Source organism: Myxocyprinus asiaticus, chromosome 20 (assembly GCF_019703515.2).
Source record: "Myxocyprinus asiaticus isolate MX2 ecotype Aquarium Trade chromosome 20, UBuf_Myxa_2, whole genome shotgun sequence".
In the NCBI taxonomy this organism is placed as follows: Eukaryota; Metazoa; Chordata; class Actinopteri; order Cypriniformes; family Catostomidae; genus Myxocyprinus; species Myxocyprinus asiaticus.
In genome coordinates, this window is record NC_059363.1 from 2,743,808 (window position 1) to 2,764,036 (window position 20,229).

General features: G+C 40.2%; 1 protein-coding gene across 3 annotated transcripts in view; it reads left to right on the forward strand.

Annotated features, from left to right (window-relative positions):
• Positions 1-20,229, forward strand: part of LOC127410695 (kelch-like protein 29) — a 174,852-nt gene that overhangs the window by 64,637 nt on the left and 89,986 nt on the right. For all 3 annotated transcript variants that reach the window (XM_051645862.1, XM_051645863.1, XM_051645864.1), the window contains exons 6-7: positions 8,750-8,946; positions 19,952-20,211. In XM_051645862.1, coding sequence (XP_051501822.1) covers positions 8,750-8,946; positions 19,952-20,211 — 457 coding nt within the window. The remainder of the gene's footprint in view (positions 1-8,749; positions 8,947-19,951; positions 20,212-20,229) is intronic.

Genomic DNA, 20,229 nt, shown 5'->3' on the forward strand with positions numbered 1-20,229 from the left:
CTATATTAAAAATGGACTTCAATCTTTGATCTATGAAAAAAAAAAAGACATGGCCCGTATGATGCACATCCAATACAAACTAAACTAAAAATTGATCTTTGAAAATGACACACGCACTGAAGTGTAATCTGAGTTTAATATCAGAGATTTCTGGTGGACCTTTAATGGGCATATCAGCCTGTGCTTTGAAACCAGACTTATCTGTCAGTCGTTTATCAGTCAAACGGAGCATGTTTATCTAATCACCTATAAAGAACACCTGCTGTATTTGTCATTTTCGAGAAAGCTTGCATTAAAAAGTGATTCATCCATTTAACATATCATCTACTAAGTGGCTGTGCATTTGGATGTAATATATAACCATTAGCACTGCTTGTTTACATTGTGTAAAGATATGAAGCAGGATTGCTTATGAATCTCACAATATCTCCAGAGATTTGGTCTGTCTGCTGATTTATATTGTATATTTATGCTTAGTTTGTGGCAGTGCATCCATCATTTGCCGCATGCTGAGTGCTTCATGCTTCATTCATCAGTATGAGACAGATAACTAGCATGTAGAGTTTGACAACTGTTAATTTGCTTTGTTGCATTCCCATAGAAGTTTTTGTGGCTTGATATAAACTAAGTTTTAATATTTTTGCAAAATGACTTTTACACGGCTCGTCGTACGTATCACAGCAGTTTCCTGGTGAAATGAACTCTTGAGATGCTACAACAACAACGACATTTATTTACTTTCACATAAAAAGTAAACAGCAGATTATCAGTTCATAAACACTTAGTTTTCCCCCGTTCCTCACACAATGCTATTTTATGACATTGAAACACTTCTACTACAGCGCATGACTCGCATTTTAACATTTGCATTGCATAAACAACTACATTTAAAAGCTTGTTTAAACACCAGGCGCAGCTAGACCCTGGCTGATAGGACTCTTTTGTTAATAACCCTGAATGTTTTAGCCTAATGTCCATTACATCAGGGTACAAAAGCAACAAGGCAGGCTGCAATTCTTGCTTCAAATGTAATAATTCCGATCAGTGAGCCCCACTTGTATTAATTGACAGCATTTCTGTATCAGAGGCACTGAGGTTTTATTATGCAAGCCTTATTTCTAATCTTCATTTGTTTTTATCAATCCATACACTAAGTAGATTTAAATGCATGCATCAGTGATGGTCAACTTGTTGGGAGCACCACTTCTCGCTCCCTAAGATGAACTCTTCCCAGGTTAAGTCAGCTAGCACATTTAACAATTACCATAATTAAATTAGCAGCAAATTCACTCATCGGCGAACCAACCAGAATTTATTCAGCATTAATCGATCAGAATGAAGAAGGTACGTCAGTAACAATGAACTTTAACAAGGATAATTTGTATGGTGTGCAATTGTTATGCCAGTAGATCAGAACCATAATAAAAACGTGCAATGCCAGTTGAATAAAACGATGCAAAAATAAACATTTCACAATGAAAAAAAGTCAGAGATGTGATTAATACACTAAAAGTGGTTCATGTAAAATTATTATTGTATCATTAATAATGTTTTATTTAACATCAAGGCTATTTATCCTGATATTATTTTTGTTAATATTATTATTAACTATATTGTAGCATTTGGTTACATTAAGTGGCGTAGCCAAGGGTGGGCCGGGGCCACCCAAATTAGACCCAGGCCCACCTAGAATATTAGAGATTATTCTTTGATATATATTCCTAATATTTATTTATAAAATTGTTAAAAAAAAAAATGTTTATTCTGATTTCTGAAATTGTAAAAGAACATTTTGAATTCACTGCTTCTCTGTTGTTAAGGAATTTTTTTTTCTCCCCTTTTCTCCCCAATTTGGAATTCCCAATTCCTAATGCGCTCTAAGTCCTTATGGTGGCGTAGTGACTCACCTCAATCCGGGTGGCGGAGAACGAATCTCAGTTGCCTCTGCTTCTGAGACTGTCAATCCGTGCATCTTATCACGTGGCTCGATGTGCATGACACCGCGGAGACTCACAGCATGTGGAGGCTCATGCTACTCTCCGCGATCCACGCACAACTTACCACATGCCCCATTGAGAGCGAGAACCACTAATCGTGACCACGAGGAGGTTACCCCATGTGACTCTACCCTCCTTAGCAACCGGGCCAATTTGGTTGCTTACTAGACCTGGCTGGAGTCACTCAGCACACCCTGGGTTCGATCTCGCGACTCCAGAGGTAGAAGTCAGTGTCTTCACTCACTGAGCTACCCAGGCCCCCAGTTAAGGAAAACTTAGGCCCACCCAAAATTAATTTCCTGGCTACGCCCTTGGTTACATTACATTTCGTGTCCTCTCAGACCTGATTAACTTAATAAATATATAACATCCATCCCTCCCGCACTTTTGGCTTCTAGCTGATGAGGAGGCTTTTCAAACAGACAGGTGCATATGAGCCGATGAGCATGGAAGTAGGCTATAGCACAGGGAGCGATAGTGTTACTCACTAGGACAGTATGAATGAAATCCTTCACTCCTTTGAATGAAAGGAGCGAAGGTAATTTAGCATGGGAGCACGACACCGAACTGATGCGGAGCAAGAAGCGGAGTGACCGTCTGTGCACATTTATGGCGCGAGCATCCGGTATCTGCTACTGACTCGGCAACATCTGCACAACTGGCGGGACGAAACAAATGATGTTCAGAAATATTAAAATGACGATCGCGATGTATGTATTTGGGACTAGTCCTTTACCAGATGTTATCAATAAAACAACAGGAACTCTTTGCAGAGACCATATTTTGAATTTAGGGGGCATGCTTGCCCAGAGCCCCCTTTCATTTTCGTGCTTGGCTGGAACACTAAAAAGATTGAGATGATCAGAGATGTAACGTGTTTAAGTGTCTCACTTCACCATGCAGCTGGAACACAAAGCATTTATGCTACATCTGCCTTTAATGTCCAATGTGCTGCATTATGACTAATGATGGAGTGCCACGAAATGAAAGTCGTCAGAACTACCGATCGCTCCAACGTCAGCTTTTTTAATTATAAACATGAGCGATTGTTTTATTGCATCGCTCACTAACGGAGATGCCATTTGCATGTCAAACTGGTTTTGAAAGGTTTATAAATCTATAACATCTTAAATTCAGTAACTAAGCGACAAAGTGCTTGCTCACTGCATGCGCTCACACTAAACTGCTCAATGTGCTGCTGCGTGGGAGAGAGGGAGAGATGGGGCGGATACTCGCGCATCCAGTTTGATACAAAAACAAGTTTATTGATTTGATACTGGATGTTCATCTGTATTTATTGGTTTAATAATTCGCAGCTGGACTGTAAAGTGTGTGGGAATGTCCCGTGCTCTGAACGTGGAACTTGCGGGAATTATTCAAATTGTGAATTTTGCAATCCCGTGCCGAATTTCAGGCCCTGTCATGAAAGGAAGTGTTCTTGTGGGCTAAGCACAGGATGTCACTAAAGTCTAGCAACACCCTTGTTAAACATGATCAAATTGTGCAGTAGCTGAACTGATTGAGCGTTGCATTTGTGATGTAAACAAGCGGGGTACGAGTCCTGAAGAGCACACGTGTCAACTCGTGAAACGTCCGTAAGTGTCGTAGAAGCAGCACAAAATGGCGTAGTTGCATCTTTCATCTCGCATTTGCTTTTTATGACACTAGGTTTAGGTTTAAGTTTTAGGATAGGGAGGTTGGTTTTGTTAATTTAAATGTGGTAATGTGGTCATTTAAATGTGATGTGATATAAATATATTGCCCAATGCTGGTCAGGCTGGTATAGATAACTGATTTTAGATGGTTTTTGGGCACTTGTCAGCTGGTTAGATTGGGAGACCAGCTAGTCTACCAGCTAAACAAGACCAGCAAACCAGATTTTAGCAGGAATGTCATGACCAGCTAAATAAGTAAAACTGGTTACTTTCACTTGGTATCTGCATGAGTCCTGCATGACTGTTTACATGGAACCAACTCTTTCCACAGAAAAATTCAGTTCATCCACCCAGAAAAATATAGTCCTACTTCAAAGTGATGTTGTAGACAACTTAACAGCTCAACTAACAAACACTACTTAAGAGTGGTAATGGCGTAGTGGGCTAAAGCACATAACTGGTAATCAGAATGTTGCTGGTTCGATCCCCACAGCCACCACCATTGTGTCCTTGAGCAAGGCACTTAACTCCAGGTTGCTCCAGGGGGATTGTCCCTGTAATAAGTACACTGTAAGTTGCTTTGGATAAAAGCGTCTGCCAAATACATAAATGTAAATGTAAGAATTCATAAAACAAAAAAACATGAGTTTAACACTTGCCCCATAGACCTCTATTGTAAGTGCATTATTATCCATGCATTTTTATTTAGTTTTACAAACGGTCAGAATTAATTTACTTTGATAACCATTGATATTAAATTGTAAATAGCCCAGAATAGTCCTTATAATTCCTATATTTGATAGAATTAGTTGATTTGTCAACGCTTGTTCTGGTATGTAATCAAATGTAATGCACACAACGTCACACACAGCAACAAGAAAAAGACTCACTTTTATAGATTTCAGGCCTGATTTTTTTAGTTGACCATGTTTTCTCTTAAGAACGTAGGCAAATGAGTGTACTTAATGCTCCCTCATTTCCTGGAAAATGACTGAAAAAAATACTTTTTATATACTGTAAGTGCCATGCTTTCATAATTGTGTTTTTTCAGTCTAATCAAGATAATAGTCATAGTCCTTGGAGAAAAGAGTCATAACCATATCAATGTTTTTTTTGTTTTGTTTTTTTTTTCAGGGCAGAAATGAGAATATAATTATTGCTAGCCCCACTAGTAAGTCCCAAAAAGCAATTTTCTGAGCACGGCAATAGTAGCAGAATAAGTCACTTAACATTTCTTTAATTGACTGAGCACGCAAGCTGAATTTCTATTACTTTCCCACATTCTCCCACTTCTTACTGGTCGACTTTTTCCCCCCTTTTGTTTCTTAATATTTCTCCTCTTCCACTTGCATCTGACAGCAATAAACTTTTTCTTTTTTTTTTTTTCTTTTCAGGAGTAACATTCTTGATTTTTCAGCCTCCTCCAGAGATACTCACCTCACCTCATGTTATGCTTTTACCTCTTTCCAAGTAATATCACTGTTCGTATGCAGGCCGTGGTGAACTCTGTTTTAGCAGGTCTTTGAAAGTAAACCCTCGTCCCAGTCATGGAACGGTCCGTTTCCCCAGTAGGATGGCTGCTGGTGCCCTGTGGCAGAACTGATTCTCGACCCCTCCTTACACTGTCTGTCTGTTTTCTGTGTGCTTTTCATATGTTCACATCTATACACTATAATATTGCATAAAGTTTGTCTTAGACTTTAAGCAATTGCAGATAACTTCAGAACAGGCCAACAAACATATTGATTTGGTAAAAGGCGAAGTGTGTCGAAGGCGAAGACAACTACTTTATAAGTTATTCGTTGATTGATTCCCCTGAAAAGTGCAACATTAGCCAAGTTTCCTTCAACGTGATCTCGCGAGAATTTGTATGCATTCTTACGTGATGTGTGGTTCTAGCAAACGTACATTTGCTTAAGTTTGCATAGACACTGAAACATACAATATTTACATGATAGCATCTAGAACATTAACATTAGAAGTGAACACCTTGGGGCCTGGGTAGCTCAGTGGTAAAGATGCTGGCTACCACCCCTGGAGTTTGCTAGTTCGCTAGTTCGAATCCCAGGGCGTGCTGAGTGACTCCCAGGTCTCCTAAGCAACCAAACTGGCCCGGTTGCTAGAGAGGGTAGAGTCACATGGGGTAACCTTTGCTATTTCGAATCCCAGGGCATGCTGAGTGACTCCAGCCAGGTCTTCTAAGAGTACATGGGGTAACCTCCTCATGATCACTATAATGTGGTTTGTTCTTGGTGGGGCGTGTGGTGAGTTGAGCGTGGATGGCATGAAGCCTCCACATGCGTTATGTCTCCATGGCAACATGCTCAACAAGCTACGTGATAATATGTCCGCCACCACCCGGATTGAGGCGAGTCACTACGCCACAATGAGGACTTAGAGCACATTGGGAATTGGGTGAATAAGGGGAAAAAATCCCCCCCCCAAAAAGAAGTGAATGCCTTTAGAAACATACAAATGGGTACGTGCATTGATTGAATCCAAGAATATATTGAATTCATCAGTTAATTTTATTGCATTTATAATCAATGAGATTGGTTAAATGTTAAATGTCATCACATTTATTTAACGCAGTTGATGCATTTACCTTGTATAACCATAAAATGGTTTCATGGCTGCCCTATTCAACTCGTTCCAAAGGATTTTATCATTTTAACCAAGACTTAAAGGAATGTTCCGGGTTCAAGACAAGTTAAGCTCAATCAACAGCATTTGTGGCATAATTATCAAAAAAAAAAAAAAAAATTATATATATATATTGGCCCCTCCTTTTCTTTAAAAAAGCAAAAATCAATGTTCCAGTGAAGCACTTACAATGGAAGTCAATGGGGCCATTTTTTATGTTAAAATACTGTTTCAAAAGTTTACCCACAAGACATAAACAATATGTGTGTTAATATGATTTTAGTGTCATAAAATCACTTACTAACCTTTTCAGTGTGAAGTTAAAGCCATTTTTACAACTTCGTTGGCATGTCAATGTAATGTCAATATCACTAAAATGACTTCAAAAACGACGAGCTCAAATAATACACAAGTTTTAACAGAAGAATTAATTTATCATTTTAACCCAGACTTGCCTTTAAAATGTTCTTCTGTAATTGTTTAATCATTCATTAAGTATTTAATTTTCAGTTTGCCATGGGACACAAAAAGAAATTTCAGAATATGCTGCGGTTCAAAAAAAGAAAGAAATACCATAAAATACAAATGTTTACTTTATTGAACCTTTATTTAACCAGATTGGTTCTGTTGAGATTTTAATCTCTTTTACAAGAGAGACCTGGCAATGAAAGGCAGCAGCCAAATATAGACCATATACAATATAAATACATAAACAAACAACATATAAAAATGCAATCATTTACAACAATCACAATTAGAAGATTTAAGTTCCTCAAACTTAACAATCATTTTAAAAACCACCAAAGTACCATAAGTATAAAAGTAATTAATTTTATTCATTCGCAGTAATCCAAGTCTTCAGATAGCTGTGTGTGAGAAATAGACCCAAATGTAAACTTTTTATTCAACGATCTTTGTCTAAATCCGCCGTATCGGCCACAACAGCCGAAACTGTGGACTCAAAATTAAAATAAATTGGCACCTCAAGAAGCGTCACTGCCATAAAACCTGAGATGTCAAATGTTCATTGTCTCTCAGTTGTCTGGTGACTGATTGCACGTTGCCATATATTGCTAGTATTTTCTCTTGTTTTTCAGTAAAAAGATCTAAACATCCTTAAAAGAAAAAAGAAAAAAACTATATTAAAAAGGTAATAATAAGACTTGTTTTCAGAGGATATATCTTTAATTTAATTTTTCATTAGCAGCATCACTAAATATGATGATATTTATTCTTAAAACAAGAATAATTTTCCAATTGGTTAAGTAAAATAAACATAAATGGATAGTTCACCCAAAAATTAAAATTCTCTCATCATTTACTCACCCTCATGCCATCTCAGATGTGTATGACTTTCTTTTTTCAGCAGAACACAAATGAAGGTTTTTAGAAGAATATCTCAGCTCTGTAGGTCCGTACAATGCAAATGAATGGTGACCAGGCCTTTGTAGCTCCAAAAATCACATAAAGGCAGCATAAAACTAATCCATATGACTCCCATGTTTAAATCCATTCTTCAGAAGTGATATGATAGGTGTGGGTAAGAAACAGTTCAAAATGTAATCCTTTTTTTTACTCTAAATTTCCACTTTCACTTTTACATCTGAAAGTGAAAGTGAAAGTGGAGATTTAGGGTAAAAAATGACTTAAATATTGTTCTGTTTCTCACCCACACCTATCATATCACTTCTGAAGACATGGATCAAACCACTGGAGTCAGATGGATTAGTTTTATGGTGCCTTTATGTGATATTTGGAGCTACAAAGGTCTGATCACCATTCACTTGTTTTGTATGGACCTACAAAGCTGAGATAGTATTCTTCTAAAAATCTTAATTTATGTTCTGCTGAAGAAATAAAATCATACACATATGGGATGGCATGAGAGTGAGTAAATGATGAGAGAATTTACATTTTTGGTGAATTATCCATTTAATTCAAGATATATTCTCTTCTCTGAAGTTGCTATATTTCTGGAAAACAAAAACAAAATACTGCTTAAGAAAATGTTGTTCTCTCCAGACGCTGGGTGTCTAGACACAGATGCTAGAGGTTTATAGGTTTGGTGCCTTAACCTGTCTCTAAAGACTCGTTCCCAAACTATGGATAAACCAAAGCTGTAGTGTGTCCGTCTGTCACTCAGCCCTTACGAGATACGCTCGCAGCTCATCGCCAGCCAGGCAATCTGCACTCTCCATATGCCTTTAAATATGCATTATGTATGAAAACGCATAGCGGCTCACTGGAGTTTTCCCTCAAGCGCTGCTGTTGAGAAACATACTTCTCCAAACTTTGAGTCACACTGACTTAACAGCTTCAAAATGAGTCAGTCTCGCTCTCCACTGCTTGATGGGGTTTTAATTGCATTTTAATCATGTATCCTCTCTTCCCATTGCTGCTATTGAGACACAACTCTGCAGCGCTGTGGTTGAACGCTCTTCGTGTTGTTTCCAGGTTATCAGCGGAGAACAGAAATGGTGAGAAGATGAAGTTGACGTTGAGTAGCATCAGTGCGGATGTTCTGGAACTTCTCTTGGAGTTTGTCTACACCGGCTCACTTATTATCAACTCGGCCAACGCCAAGACTTTACTGGAGGCAGCGAACAAGTTTCAGTTCAACACCTTCTGCAAAGTCTGTGTGTCTTTTCTCGGTAAGCACTTGCTTTAATATTCACCAACCACTTCAATTCTCCAAAGCTTTGGTTCATCAACCAAACATGCTATTTATTTATTTTTTTATTGTAAAGTGCTTGAATACTGTTCAAGACAATGGTAAGAGCAGGGGCGATTCTAGGATTTTGATCTTAAGGGGGCTCAGCCCACAATTACACTATAAGATGTGCAAATTTAATGTATTCTGCTCTTTAGCATTGATAGTGTTTTGTTTTTTTACTGTGTTTACATAATTCAAGATAGCCAGCTAATATACGGTGCGCTCAGAATATTGTCATTTTCAGTATTACACACTTATAGTTATATAAAAAAAACTGAAACCATTAAAAGAACAATTCTTATATTTGTTTAGTTATTTTCCATTTATTAACAAATGTAAAATGTTTTGTTTATTATAGAAAATCAATAATTTCGCAACTTCTATAGATTAAAGTTATATCAAACACCAAAAAAAAAAAAATATTTTTAGATATATATATATATATATATATATATATATATATATATATATATATATATATATATATATATATATATATATATATATATATATATATATATATATATATATATATATATATATATATATATATATATATATATATATATATATATATATATATGGTCATTAAACCATTGATAAAGCACAGACGTTCATTACCTAAACAAGTCTATTTATACTTTATTAAAATCAGCGTGTCTACTAAGACATTTTATCAGTGTTTAATTATCATAAGCATTTTCCCTGCAAATGACATCAAAGCATATAATTTTGTGAACTGCTGTGGTGCATGACCATAAAGGAATATACAAAAAAGACAACATAGCCTAAAAATAATTACAGGTTTTAATTATATCCTGATGTCATTAGTCATATGTCATACAGTGCATAGTGAATAAGACATTTACTCATAGCACACGTGAAACGCTTTTACTTGAAGTTGCACTCACACGCTCATGCGGATCCAGAGCGAGCAGCAATCTCCTGACAGTTTAAACGGCCTGGATCGCCTGCTTGGATTGTCATGGACTGACCATCATGATTCATGAATCAGAGGAACTTTTGATCCTGATCCTGAAGTTTCGATTCTGGCTGATAGAATACGCGCTTCAGAGGAAGATATTAGATGAGCGCTCGACGGGAATTACATCTTTTAAGCGAGATATCTGCATATTTGCAGATGGTACATAATAGAAGTTTTCTTGATATTTGCCTTTTATCATTAGAAAAGATACAGGGAACTGTTGAGGAGAGACCGTTAGAATACGTGCTTCAGAGGAAGATTTATGAGTGCTCCACAGGATGCTGGAGCTGCTGAAGTTGTGTGAGGTTGGTTTATTACATCTGTTTAAACGAGATACAGTATCTGCATATTTGCAGATGGTACATAATAGAAGTTTTATTGATATTTGCCTTTTATCATTAGAAAAGTGACAGGGAACTGCTGAGGAGAGGCTGATAGAATATGTGCTTCAGGGGAAGATATATGAGCGTTCAACAGGACGCTGGAGCTACTGAAGTTGTGTGATGTTGGTTTATTACATCTGTTTAAACAAGATATGCGCATATTTGCAGACGGTATATGATATTAGTTTTATTGATATTTGCCTTTTTATCATTAGACAAGACAGGTAAAAGTTACAGGGAACTGTTGAGGAGAGAGGGGGAGAATGAAACAGGTGAGCACTTTAACATTGGGAGTTTTCCAAATGGCATTTTTGCACCCTTGAAGGGCACTTCAGGACGGGGACACCACTCGAAGGGTTGTTCCAAACAAAAGTAAGAAAGTAAATTTTTTCATAAAGGGCCCTTTCACAAGACTTTTAGTGAAGGGTACATTCAAACTTTAATGCCATGCTCCCGTCAGTGTGCCCACATCAAGAGCTCTGTTCTTCGTAGTGAGTAGGGTATAGGGATGATCACTTTCGATTGGCATTCGCTTATTATGAGCTTAAATGCGTCTGCCGCGGCTCTGATATGTGGACCATTTAAATGACACTGTGTTGCACACCGGACTATTATTGTAGGAACACGATGGCATGTAACAATAAAACAAACCGTGACTGGCCGTTTACATGTCTCAGTCGCTTCACACGCAAGCAGCCGATTCTCAGCGCCCTCAAGAAACAAATGGGCTGATGCAGATTATTATTATTTTTTTAATTTTTTTAATTTTTTTTCTCCCCTTTTCTCCCCAATTTGGAATGCCCCACTGAGAGCGAGAACCACGTTATAGCGACCACGAGGAGGTTACCCCATGTGACTCTACCCTCCCTAGCAACCAGGCCAATTTGGTTGCTTAGAGACCTGGCTGGAGTCACTCAGCACGCCCTGAATTCGAACTCGCGACTCCAGGGGTGGTAGTCAGCGTCTTAACTCGCTGAGCTACCCAGGCCCCCACCGATGCCGATTATTAAAACATTCTGAATTTTGGCCTCTGCGACATATCGGTCGACCATTATTACAGAGTCACAGATTTTTAAGGGGGTTGAGATTAATTTTAGGGGGGCTGAAACCTTCCTAAGTAGGGTCTAGATACGCCTATGGGTGAGAGCACCTGTGCACAATATAGCGTCCATAGTGTTTTTACATCAAGACATTATTTTCATGACAGCTATGCAAATTTTACCCCCCAATTCTCATTAATGCAGAATCAAAAAAGCCTGTCATTATGATATTCTCATTACCGCAATGTCAAAAAATAAAAATAATTGTTATTTATTTATACTGTACATCACAGAAATACTCTCTTGGTACTGCCTTTCATTTTCACTGATTTTAATTAAAATAGAACAGCATCTTTTTACTGTAATACAGTGTTAAGGTAATGAGAATCTGCATTGAAAACAATGGAAATAATAAAAGTAATATGTTGGCGCGTGTTACAAAAAATTGGGAAGGGGGGGGGGTCATTCTTTATCTATATCCAATTTAATGATGAGCTGTGTATATTTCTGTTTACTGTAATTTACTGGAACTTCATTCATGGTGAATTTGTAAAGGGAAAGTTCATTATTCATTCAAGTCCATATCTCACACACTGTGCCAGGGACTTTCGTTATGTTGATTGACAGATGTGCACAACACACACAAACACACACACACACACTCTTGTGTGGACTAAAGTGAATCAGAAATGCTCTTTCTCAAAACTGCAGTTATAATGACTGTTACACTGGTTGCGGAAGGGTCCCCTGACTATAGATGTACAGTAATTTCCAGTAAACTGAATGTAATGCTGTAAAAATTTTGTTCATTGTTAGTTCTTGATATCTAATGCATTTACTAATGTTAACGAACAGAACCTTATTGTAGTGTCGCCTACTAATAAAATGTAATAAATACTTTTTCAGCAAGTAATAATCTTGTTTAAAGTTCATTTTTAACCTATACCAGTACATTTTTAAAATTAATAGTTGTAAATGTCAACGTTAGTTAATGCATTATGAACTAATGTGAACTAACCATGAAGAATACATTTTTGATAGGTTAACATTAGGGTCAATGGGTCAATGTGGGTCTCCCACTTCAGGTCCTGTGAGATGGTAGAGCCCAGGAACCTGAATGACTCCACTGCTGCCACAGTGCTGTTTAGAATGAGGGGGGTCAATATTGAAGTGTTCCTCCTAAAGTCCACAATCATCTCCACTGTTTTGAGCCTGTTCAGCTCCAGGTTGTTTTGACTGCACCAGTGAGCCAGCCGTTCAACCTCCCTTCTGTATGCAGACTCATCATCATCTTGGATGAGGCCGATGACAGTAGTGTCATCCGCAAACTTCAGGAGCTTGACTGAGGGGTCCTTGGCGGTGCAGTCATTTGTGTACAGGGAGTAGTGGGGAGAGCACACATCCCTGGGGGGCACCAGTGCTGATTGTATATGTGCTGGAATTGAATTTCCTCATTCTCACTAGCTGCCGCCTGTCTGTCAGAAAGCTGGTAATCCACTAACAGATAGAGATGGGAATAGAGAGTTGGTGTACTCCGGAGAATAGCTGGGATGACAGTGTTGAAAGCTGAACTGAAGTCCACAAAAAGGATCCTGGCATATGTCCCTGGTCTGTCCAGATGTTGCAGGATATGATGCAATCCCATGTTGACTACATCATCCACAGACCTGTGTGCTTGATAAGCAAATTGAAGGGGATCCAGAAAGGGTCCAGTGATGTCCTTCAGGTGCGCCAACACCAGTCTCTCAAATTACTTCATGACCACAGACGTCAGAGCAACGGGTATGTAGTCATTGAGTCCTGTGATTTTGGGTTTCTTTGTAACAGGAATGATGATGGAACTTCATACTGTTCCAGTGATCTATTGAAGATCTGTGTGAAGATGGGGGCCAGCTGGTTAGCACAGGATTTTAGACAAGTGGGTGAAACACCGTCTGGGCCCTGTGCTTCCCTTGTCTTTTGTTTCCGGAAGACCCGGCACACATCCTCTTCACAAATCTTAAGTGCAGGTTGAGTAGCAGGAGGGGGTGAGGGGGGTTGCAAGAGGTGTTGATGTTTGTGTGAAGTGAAGGACAGAGCTGGTATGGGGTGTGAGAATGCACTTTTCAAATCTACAGTAAAACACATTCAGGTTGTGAGCCATTTGTTGATTCCCTACAGTGTTGGGGGATGGTGTCTTGTAGTTAGTAATGTATTTCAGGCCTCTCCACACTGATGCAGGTAGTTAGCTGAAAACTTGTTTTTTCAGCTTTTCAGAGTAGCTTCTTTTAGCTGCTCTAATCTCCTTTGTCAGTGTGTTCCTGGCCTGATTGTACAAGATTTTATCCCCACTTCTGAAAGCATCCTCTTTTGACCGATGCATAATGCATTATGAACTAACATTTAACGAACAGTGAACAATAATATATTTAGTTAACTAATGTTAACAAATAGACTACAACCTGATTGTAAAGTGTTACCTATTAATAACATAGAATTCATGGACTTTTCTGCTCCACATGTTTATTATTATTTTACTTGTGTGGTTATAGCTTAAAATATTTAAAAATAAAAAGATTGAATTATTCTCAGTTTATTCTCAATAAATCAAAATTATGTAATGCAAATTTGTGTGGTGAATGAAAAATATATTTTTTAATTGTTGTGTTTATTGTTTTGACATTATTAAACATATGAAAAGTGTCTAGTCAGCTAAGAAAAAAGTATTCTACATGGAATAAATCATGGCCATATATACTAAAGAATTAATGAGTGAATTGATTATGAATATTGGGAGTGAATTTGGCTGTAAAATGTGGTTGTCACTCCCATAAATAACTGAATTGTGTGTTCATAACAAGACTTTCCAGAGTTAATTTGATGAAAAGAAAGCGATTGTCACACAGAACTGGATGAAGCACTATGAAAAGGAGTGACAGCTGAATTTGTACTGCTATGAGAATGAGGCCGTAGCTGGTTTAAAAGAATCAAATGAACTGGGTATTTCCTTGGAATTGCTGATGACAAAGTGACTTCTTACTGCCACTGGTATTTGACAGCATTAAACTGAAATAAGAGTAATTTAAATGCTTTTTGTCACTGTCATGAATTATTCCTTTTTAGATTGGGTGTTGATAAGACAGGTGCCAGGAATGTGAATAATGAGTTCGGCTTCAGAATATAAAAGTCAGTGTTGGCAGCTTTGACAGCTCTGGTTTGTTTTTTTTTTTTTACGTCTCCAGTGCTTCTGTTCCCATCCACTCCTGGGATCCAGAGTTACTTATCCATCAGCACCTCGATGACTATGAAAATGACGTTTTTTCCTGTAGGGATTCGCTGGAATGAACTGTCTACTTCAATATAATAAAGTTCCAAATGCAAAATTGAAAAATGCAAGGCTGAATTTTTTTGAAGTTCTTGCCAGCTTGACCATTTCAGATAAACCATTTGACACTAGAATGTGTATGAAAAGTTAATGCTCTTTAAAGAAGGAGTGCGTTTTTTTTCCCTCCCCTTTTCTCCCCAATTTGGAATGCCCAATTCCCAGTGCGCTCTATGTCCTCATGGTGGTGTAGTGACTCGCCTCAATCCGTGTGGCAGAATCTCAGTTGCCTCCGCATCTGAGACCGTCAATAAGTGCATCTTTTCATGTGGCTTGTTGAACGCGTTACCGCGGAGACGTAGCGCGTGTGGAGGCTTCACGCTATTCTCCGTGGCATCCATGCACAACTCACCACACGCCCCACCAAGAGACCTGGCTGAAGTCAAGAAGGAGTGCATTTTAAATATAAGGTTTTGTGCTTTCGATCTGTCTTGTTACGTAAACAGCCATGCACACAACACTTTGCACATTGTAAAAGTCTGTAAGAATGCCGAAAAGGTGTTCATGTTCAATGTGAAATCAGAGTGATGGGCAGATCTAAGTGTGCAGATTTGTTTTTTGCTTAAACCATTCAAGAACTTACCTTCATAATGGAACATGACCACACAAGTTGATGGCTTATTAAGCCTATTCGTTGCAAGACTGTGCATGAAAACATGCTCGTTGACATTTTCTGCCTAAGAATTAAATTTTTACAGTTAAGAAGGGGGCAGGGAAATATTTGTTAATAGAAATCGTAGCTTTTTACAATTTTGTAATCCTACATAACCCCATAGGCTCTCATTAAATGTAATTGTGTCTTGAGTGATTTTCTCTCACACCTTCATCAGAATGTGCCGTACATGCTTAATTCATGCAGCAAGAATGATGCACAGATAGCGCCTGCAATTTCTCACATATGCATCATTATGAATACAGCATGTGTGTGTCATTCAATTAATGTCAACATGGAGACAAATTGACACCATTTACTTACTCAAAAGAAAGAAAAAAAAAATGTCATAATCTTTAATCAAAATGTAATTAATGAGTGGTTCAATGTTAACCAACAGACAAATAACTATTTAGTGTTGTTTTAGGCTACTGTTGTAGGAAATGTAGCCTTCCTAAAATATCATCAATACTTAAAACAGTTATTCGAAACCAGTTAACATTACTGTAATAAAGTTTATGGCAATGAAAGCAAATTACGAAAGATTTAAATGAGAACCGTTATTGTTGGGAAATGTGTAAATGGCTCGTCAAAATGCCCACTTTTCATGATTAATTACCACTGAATAAAATCGAATACCGTCCTACAGTACTTTTTTCCCTTGTTAAATATTCTATTTTAGTCAGAAATATGGCGAATTACGGAAATAAAATGGGTTGCTAATGCCTTTTAATGGTGACTTTAAACCAAAACAAAGAAATATAAAGAACGGGTAAGTTTGAGAGTCATTTTGGTGACTCTTTAGGCCACATTTTACATTGGTTTTCTGTGTACCGCTACATTTGACTCATCTTTGCACATTGTTGGCGCATGTTCCTGCCATTGTACTAAAGCACTAAACTGTAACAAAGCAGTCATAGTACGAATGTATCGAATGCATCCAAATATGTTTGCAGTCAAAAGAGTGTACTCAGAAAAATAAAAAACATTCCATTAACAATCAAATTTGAGGACTTTACCACACAATTAAATTACTTTTTTATTTTCTACAAAAGCTAATGTTTCTGAATGGATTTGATCAAGTCTTGTTCTACAAACATAAATTAATTTGTCACATTTACTAGGTATACATTTGTCAAAGTCATAATTTGTATTATGTTGGGGCAACCTAATTTGAACGTGTTTGTTTTTTTGTTTGTTTTGTTTTTTTGGCCAAACATTTGTTATTGCAAGTGTAACAAGCTGAGAGTTTGTAGACTCAGCAATAGATGACTGTCACAAACTCCCTTGTGTTTGTTCCATCACCTTCCCATGATGCACCTTGTTGATCACACACACCTGTTCCTTATCCTCTCTGATCTTTGTTCCCAGCTGTTCCTTGTTATGTCTTTAGTTTCCATTTGTATATATAGCCCTCATGTTTCTCTTTGTCTTTGTCAGTTCTTGTTAGTTTGCTTGTTTGTTTTCTCGTTAGCTCCAGTGTTCTGCTGTTATGTTTGTTTTCCCGTTTGCTCCAGTGTTTTTTAGTTTCATCTTAGTTCTTTAATAAATAGTTCTTGCAATTGGATCCACACTCTCTCGTCTCGTCCTTCCCAGTTCTGTTACAGAAGAACCGACCAAGAAAGATTGATCCAGCAGAACAACTCGGGCAAAGCACCCAAGGGTCGTCTTCCGTGGAGGTTTATTGTGTAAGGTTCTGGAGTTTGGCCTGTCAGGTGAGCTGGGAGGAGATAATCCTAAGGACCATGTTCTGGCTAGGACTGAATGCTTCGGTGAGGGAGATGGTCCCTTTGGACTGCGACAGCCTGCCCTTTGTTGACTTCATTACTAACATCGTAATGGCTCGTCTTCTGCTATCTACCCCAGCGGCCAACCTTCTTGCAGTGGATTCCACAGCTCCTTGCCCCAGGCCTTCCACGGCTCCTTGCCCCAGGCCTGCCACGGCCAACGAGCCCACGCCTGCCACGGCCAACGAGCCAACGCCCATGCCTACCACAGCTAATGAGTCTGTTCTTGAAGCCTCGTCCATCCCAGAGTCAGCATTTATGCCTGATTCAGCCCTAGTGGAATTTTCGGGGGCCACCATGGCTCCACCCTTTGATCTTCCCACGACTGTGCTCATGGCCGTCCGGAAGCAGAAGAGGAAAAGAAGGGCTCCTACTCCCCAGGCACTGCCAGTGCTCATGACCACGGAGGTTGTTCCCTCGTCACTGCCAGTGCTCACGACCACAGATGTCATTTCCCCCATCACTGCCCATGCTCACGACCATGGATGTCATTTCCCCTGTCACTGCCCATGCTCACGACCATGGATGTCATTTCCCCTGTCACTGCCCATGCTCACGACCACAGATGTCATTCCACAGTCACTGCCCATGCTCATGACCGCAGAGGTCATTCCACAGTCACTGCCCGTGTCCACAGCCATGGAGGCCATTCCCCTATCACTGCCCGTGTCCACGGCCATGGAGGCTGTTCCCCATCGCTGCCAGTGCTCATGACCACGGAGGTTGTTCCCTCGTCACTGCCAGTGCTCACGACCACAGATGTCATTTCCCCCATCACTGCCCATGCTCACGACCATGGATGTCATTTCCCCTGTCACTGCCCATGCTCACGACCATGGATGTCATTTCCCCTGTCACTGCCCATGCTCACGACCATGGATGTCATTTCCCTCGTCACTGCCAGTGCTCACGACCACAAATATCATTTCCCCCATCACTGCCCTTGCTCACGACCATGGATGTCATTTCCCCTGTCACTGCCCATGCTCACGACCATGGATGTAATTTCCCCTGTCACTGCCCATGCTCACGACCATGAATGTCATTTCCTCTGTCACTGCCCATGCTCACGACCACAGATGTCATTCCACAGTCACTGCCCATACTCATGACCGCGGAGGTCATTCCACAGTCACTGCCCGTGTCCACAGCCATGGAGGCCGTTCCCCTATCACTGCCCGTGTCCACGGCCATGGAGGCTGTTCCCCATCGCTGCCATGCTCATGACCACGGAGGTCGTTCCCCCATCACTACCAGTGCCCATGACCACGGATGCCGTTTTCCAGGCACGGTCAGCACTCCCGGCCACAGAGACCGTTTTACAGTTGCTGCCAGCCTTCCTGATCATGGTGACTCTGCCCTTAGAGTCTTTCACGGCTCCGTCCGCTCCTCCCCGAGACTCCTCCTCCAGCGGCTCTGTCCGCTCCTCCCCGAGACTCCTCCTCCAGCGGCTCCGTCCGCTCCTCCCCGAGACTCCTCCTCCAGCAGCTCCGTCCGCACCTCCCCGAGACTCCTCATCCAGCGGCTCCGTCCGCTCCTCCTCTAGCAGCTCTGCCGCCTGACCCAGTCCCTGCCCTCTGAATGCCTCCCAGGCCTCCTGACCCTGTCCCGGTCCTGTGGCCACCTCCTGACCCTGTCCCGGTCCTGTGGCCGCCTCCCAGGCCTCCTGACCCTGTCCTGGTCCTGTGGCCACCGTCCAGGCCTCCTGACCCAGGCCCTGCCTTGTGGCCACCGCCCAGACTTTTCCCGGCCCTGTGGCCACCGCCCAGACTTTTCCCGGCCCTGTGGCCACCGCCCAGGCCTCCTGATCAGTCGCAGTCTCTTCCCTGGCCTCCTGATCATCCGCCAACTCCTCCTTGGCCTCAGAATCATCCTCTGGATCCTTCCTGGTCTTGGCCCTGCCTCCCTTCCCATCCATATTTGGGCATCAGGAGCTTCCCATTAAAGGGGGGGGGTACTGTCACGAACTCCCTTGTGTTTGTCCCATCACCTTCCCATGATGCACCTTGTTGATCACACACACCTGTTCCTTATCCTCTCTGATCTTTGTTCCCAGCTGTTTCCTGTTATGTCTTTAGTTTCCATTTGTATATATAGCCCTTATGTTTCTCTTTGTCGGTTCTTGTTAGTGTGCTTGTTTGTTTTCCCGTTTGCTCTAGTGTTTTAGTTTAATCTTAGTTCTTTAATAAATAGTTCTTACAGTTGGATCCACAGTCTCTCGTCTCATCCTTCCCAGTTCCATTACAATCACAACATATTTCACAAACCACAAGGACGGTGACACTCAACAATCATGTACTGTATAACAAAAAACTCAAAAGAAAAAAACACCACCAGTGCAAATACCACAATAATAAGCAAATATTAAGACATTAATTTGCCATTTTTACTCATGCATGCAGGAAACCTGATATCACATTTACATCAGTTTTTCCCAACATAAATGGATTTAGTTAACTTCCATTTTACAAGTTTAAATTGATTGCAACAAAGTTGTGACAAAAAGATTCAAGAATAGTGTTACATTAGCTCATTTTAAGTAACTAAATTCAACAAAGAGCTAAAATCAATCTTTTTTCTGCTAGCTGCTTCTGGTATTACACTCGCCTGTTTGGCTGCAACACACTTGTATACATTTTAACTGCCAACATCTTCCCCAAACCTCCTATTGTTAAGGCTTTCCGGGTTTGTTTTTTCAGCTGATGTTTCTGTGTATCTGTGGTTCTGTCTCGTAGAGAAACAGTTAACGGCCACTAACTGTCTCGGCGTTTTGGCGATGGCGGAGGCGATGCAGTGCACAGAACTCCACAACATGGCAAAAGCATTCGCCCTGCAGAACTTCCCCGATGTGGCCGGTCAAGAGGAGATCCTGAATGTTTCCAAAGAAGATCTGGTTAGCTATATGTCCAATGACAGCCTGAACACTAAAGCTGAGGAGCTGGTCTATGAGACGGTCATCAAATGGATTAAAAAGGATCCTGGCAACAGAGTTCAGGTAGGAAGCCAGAGCTGG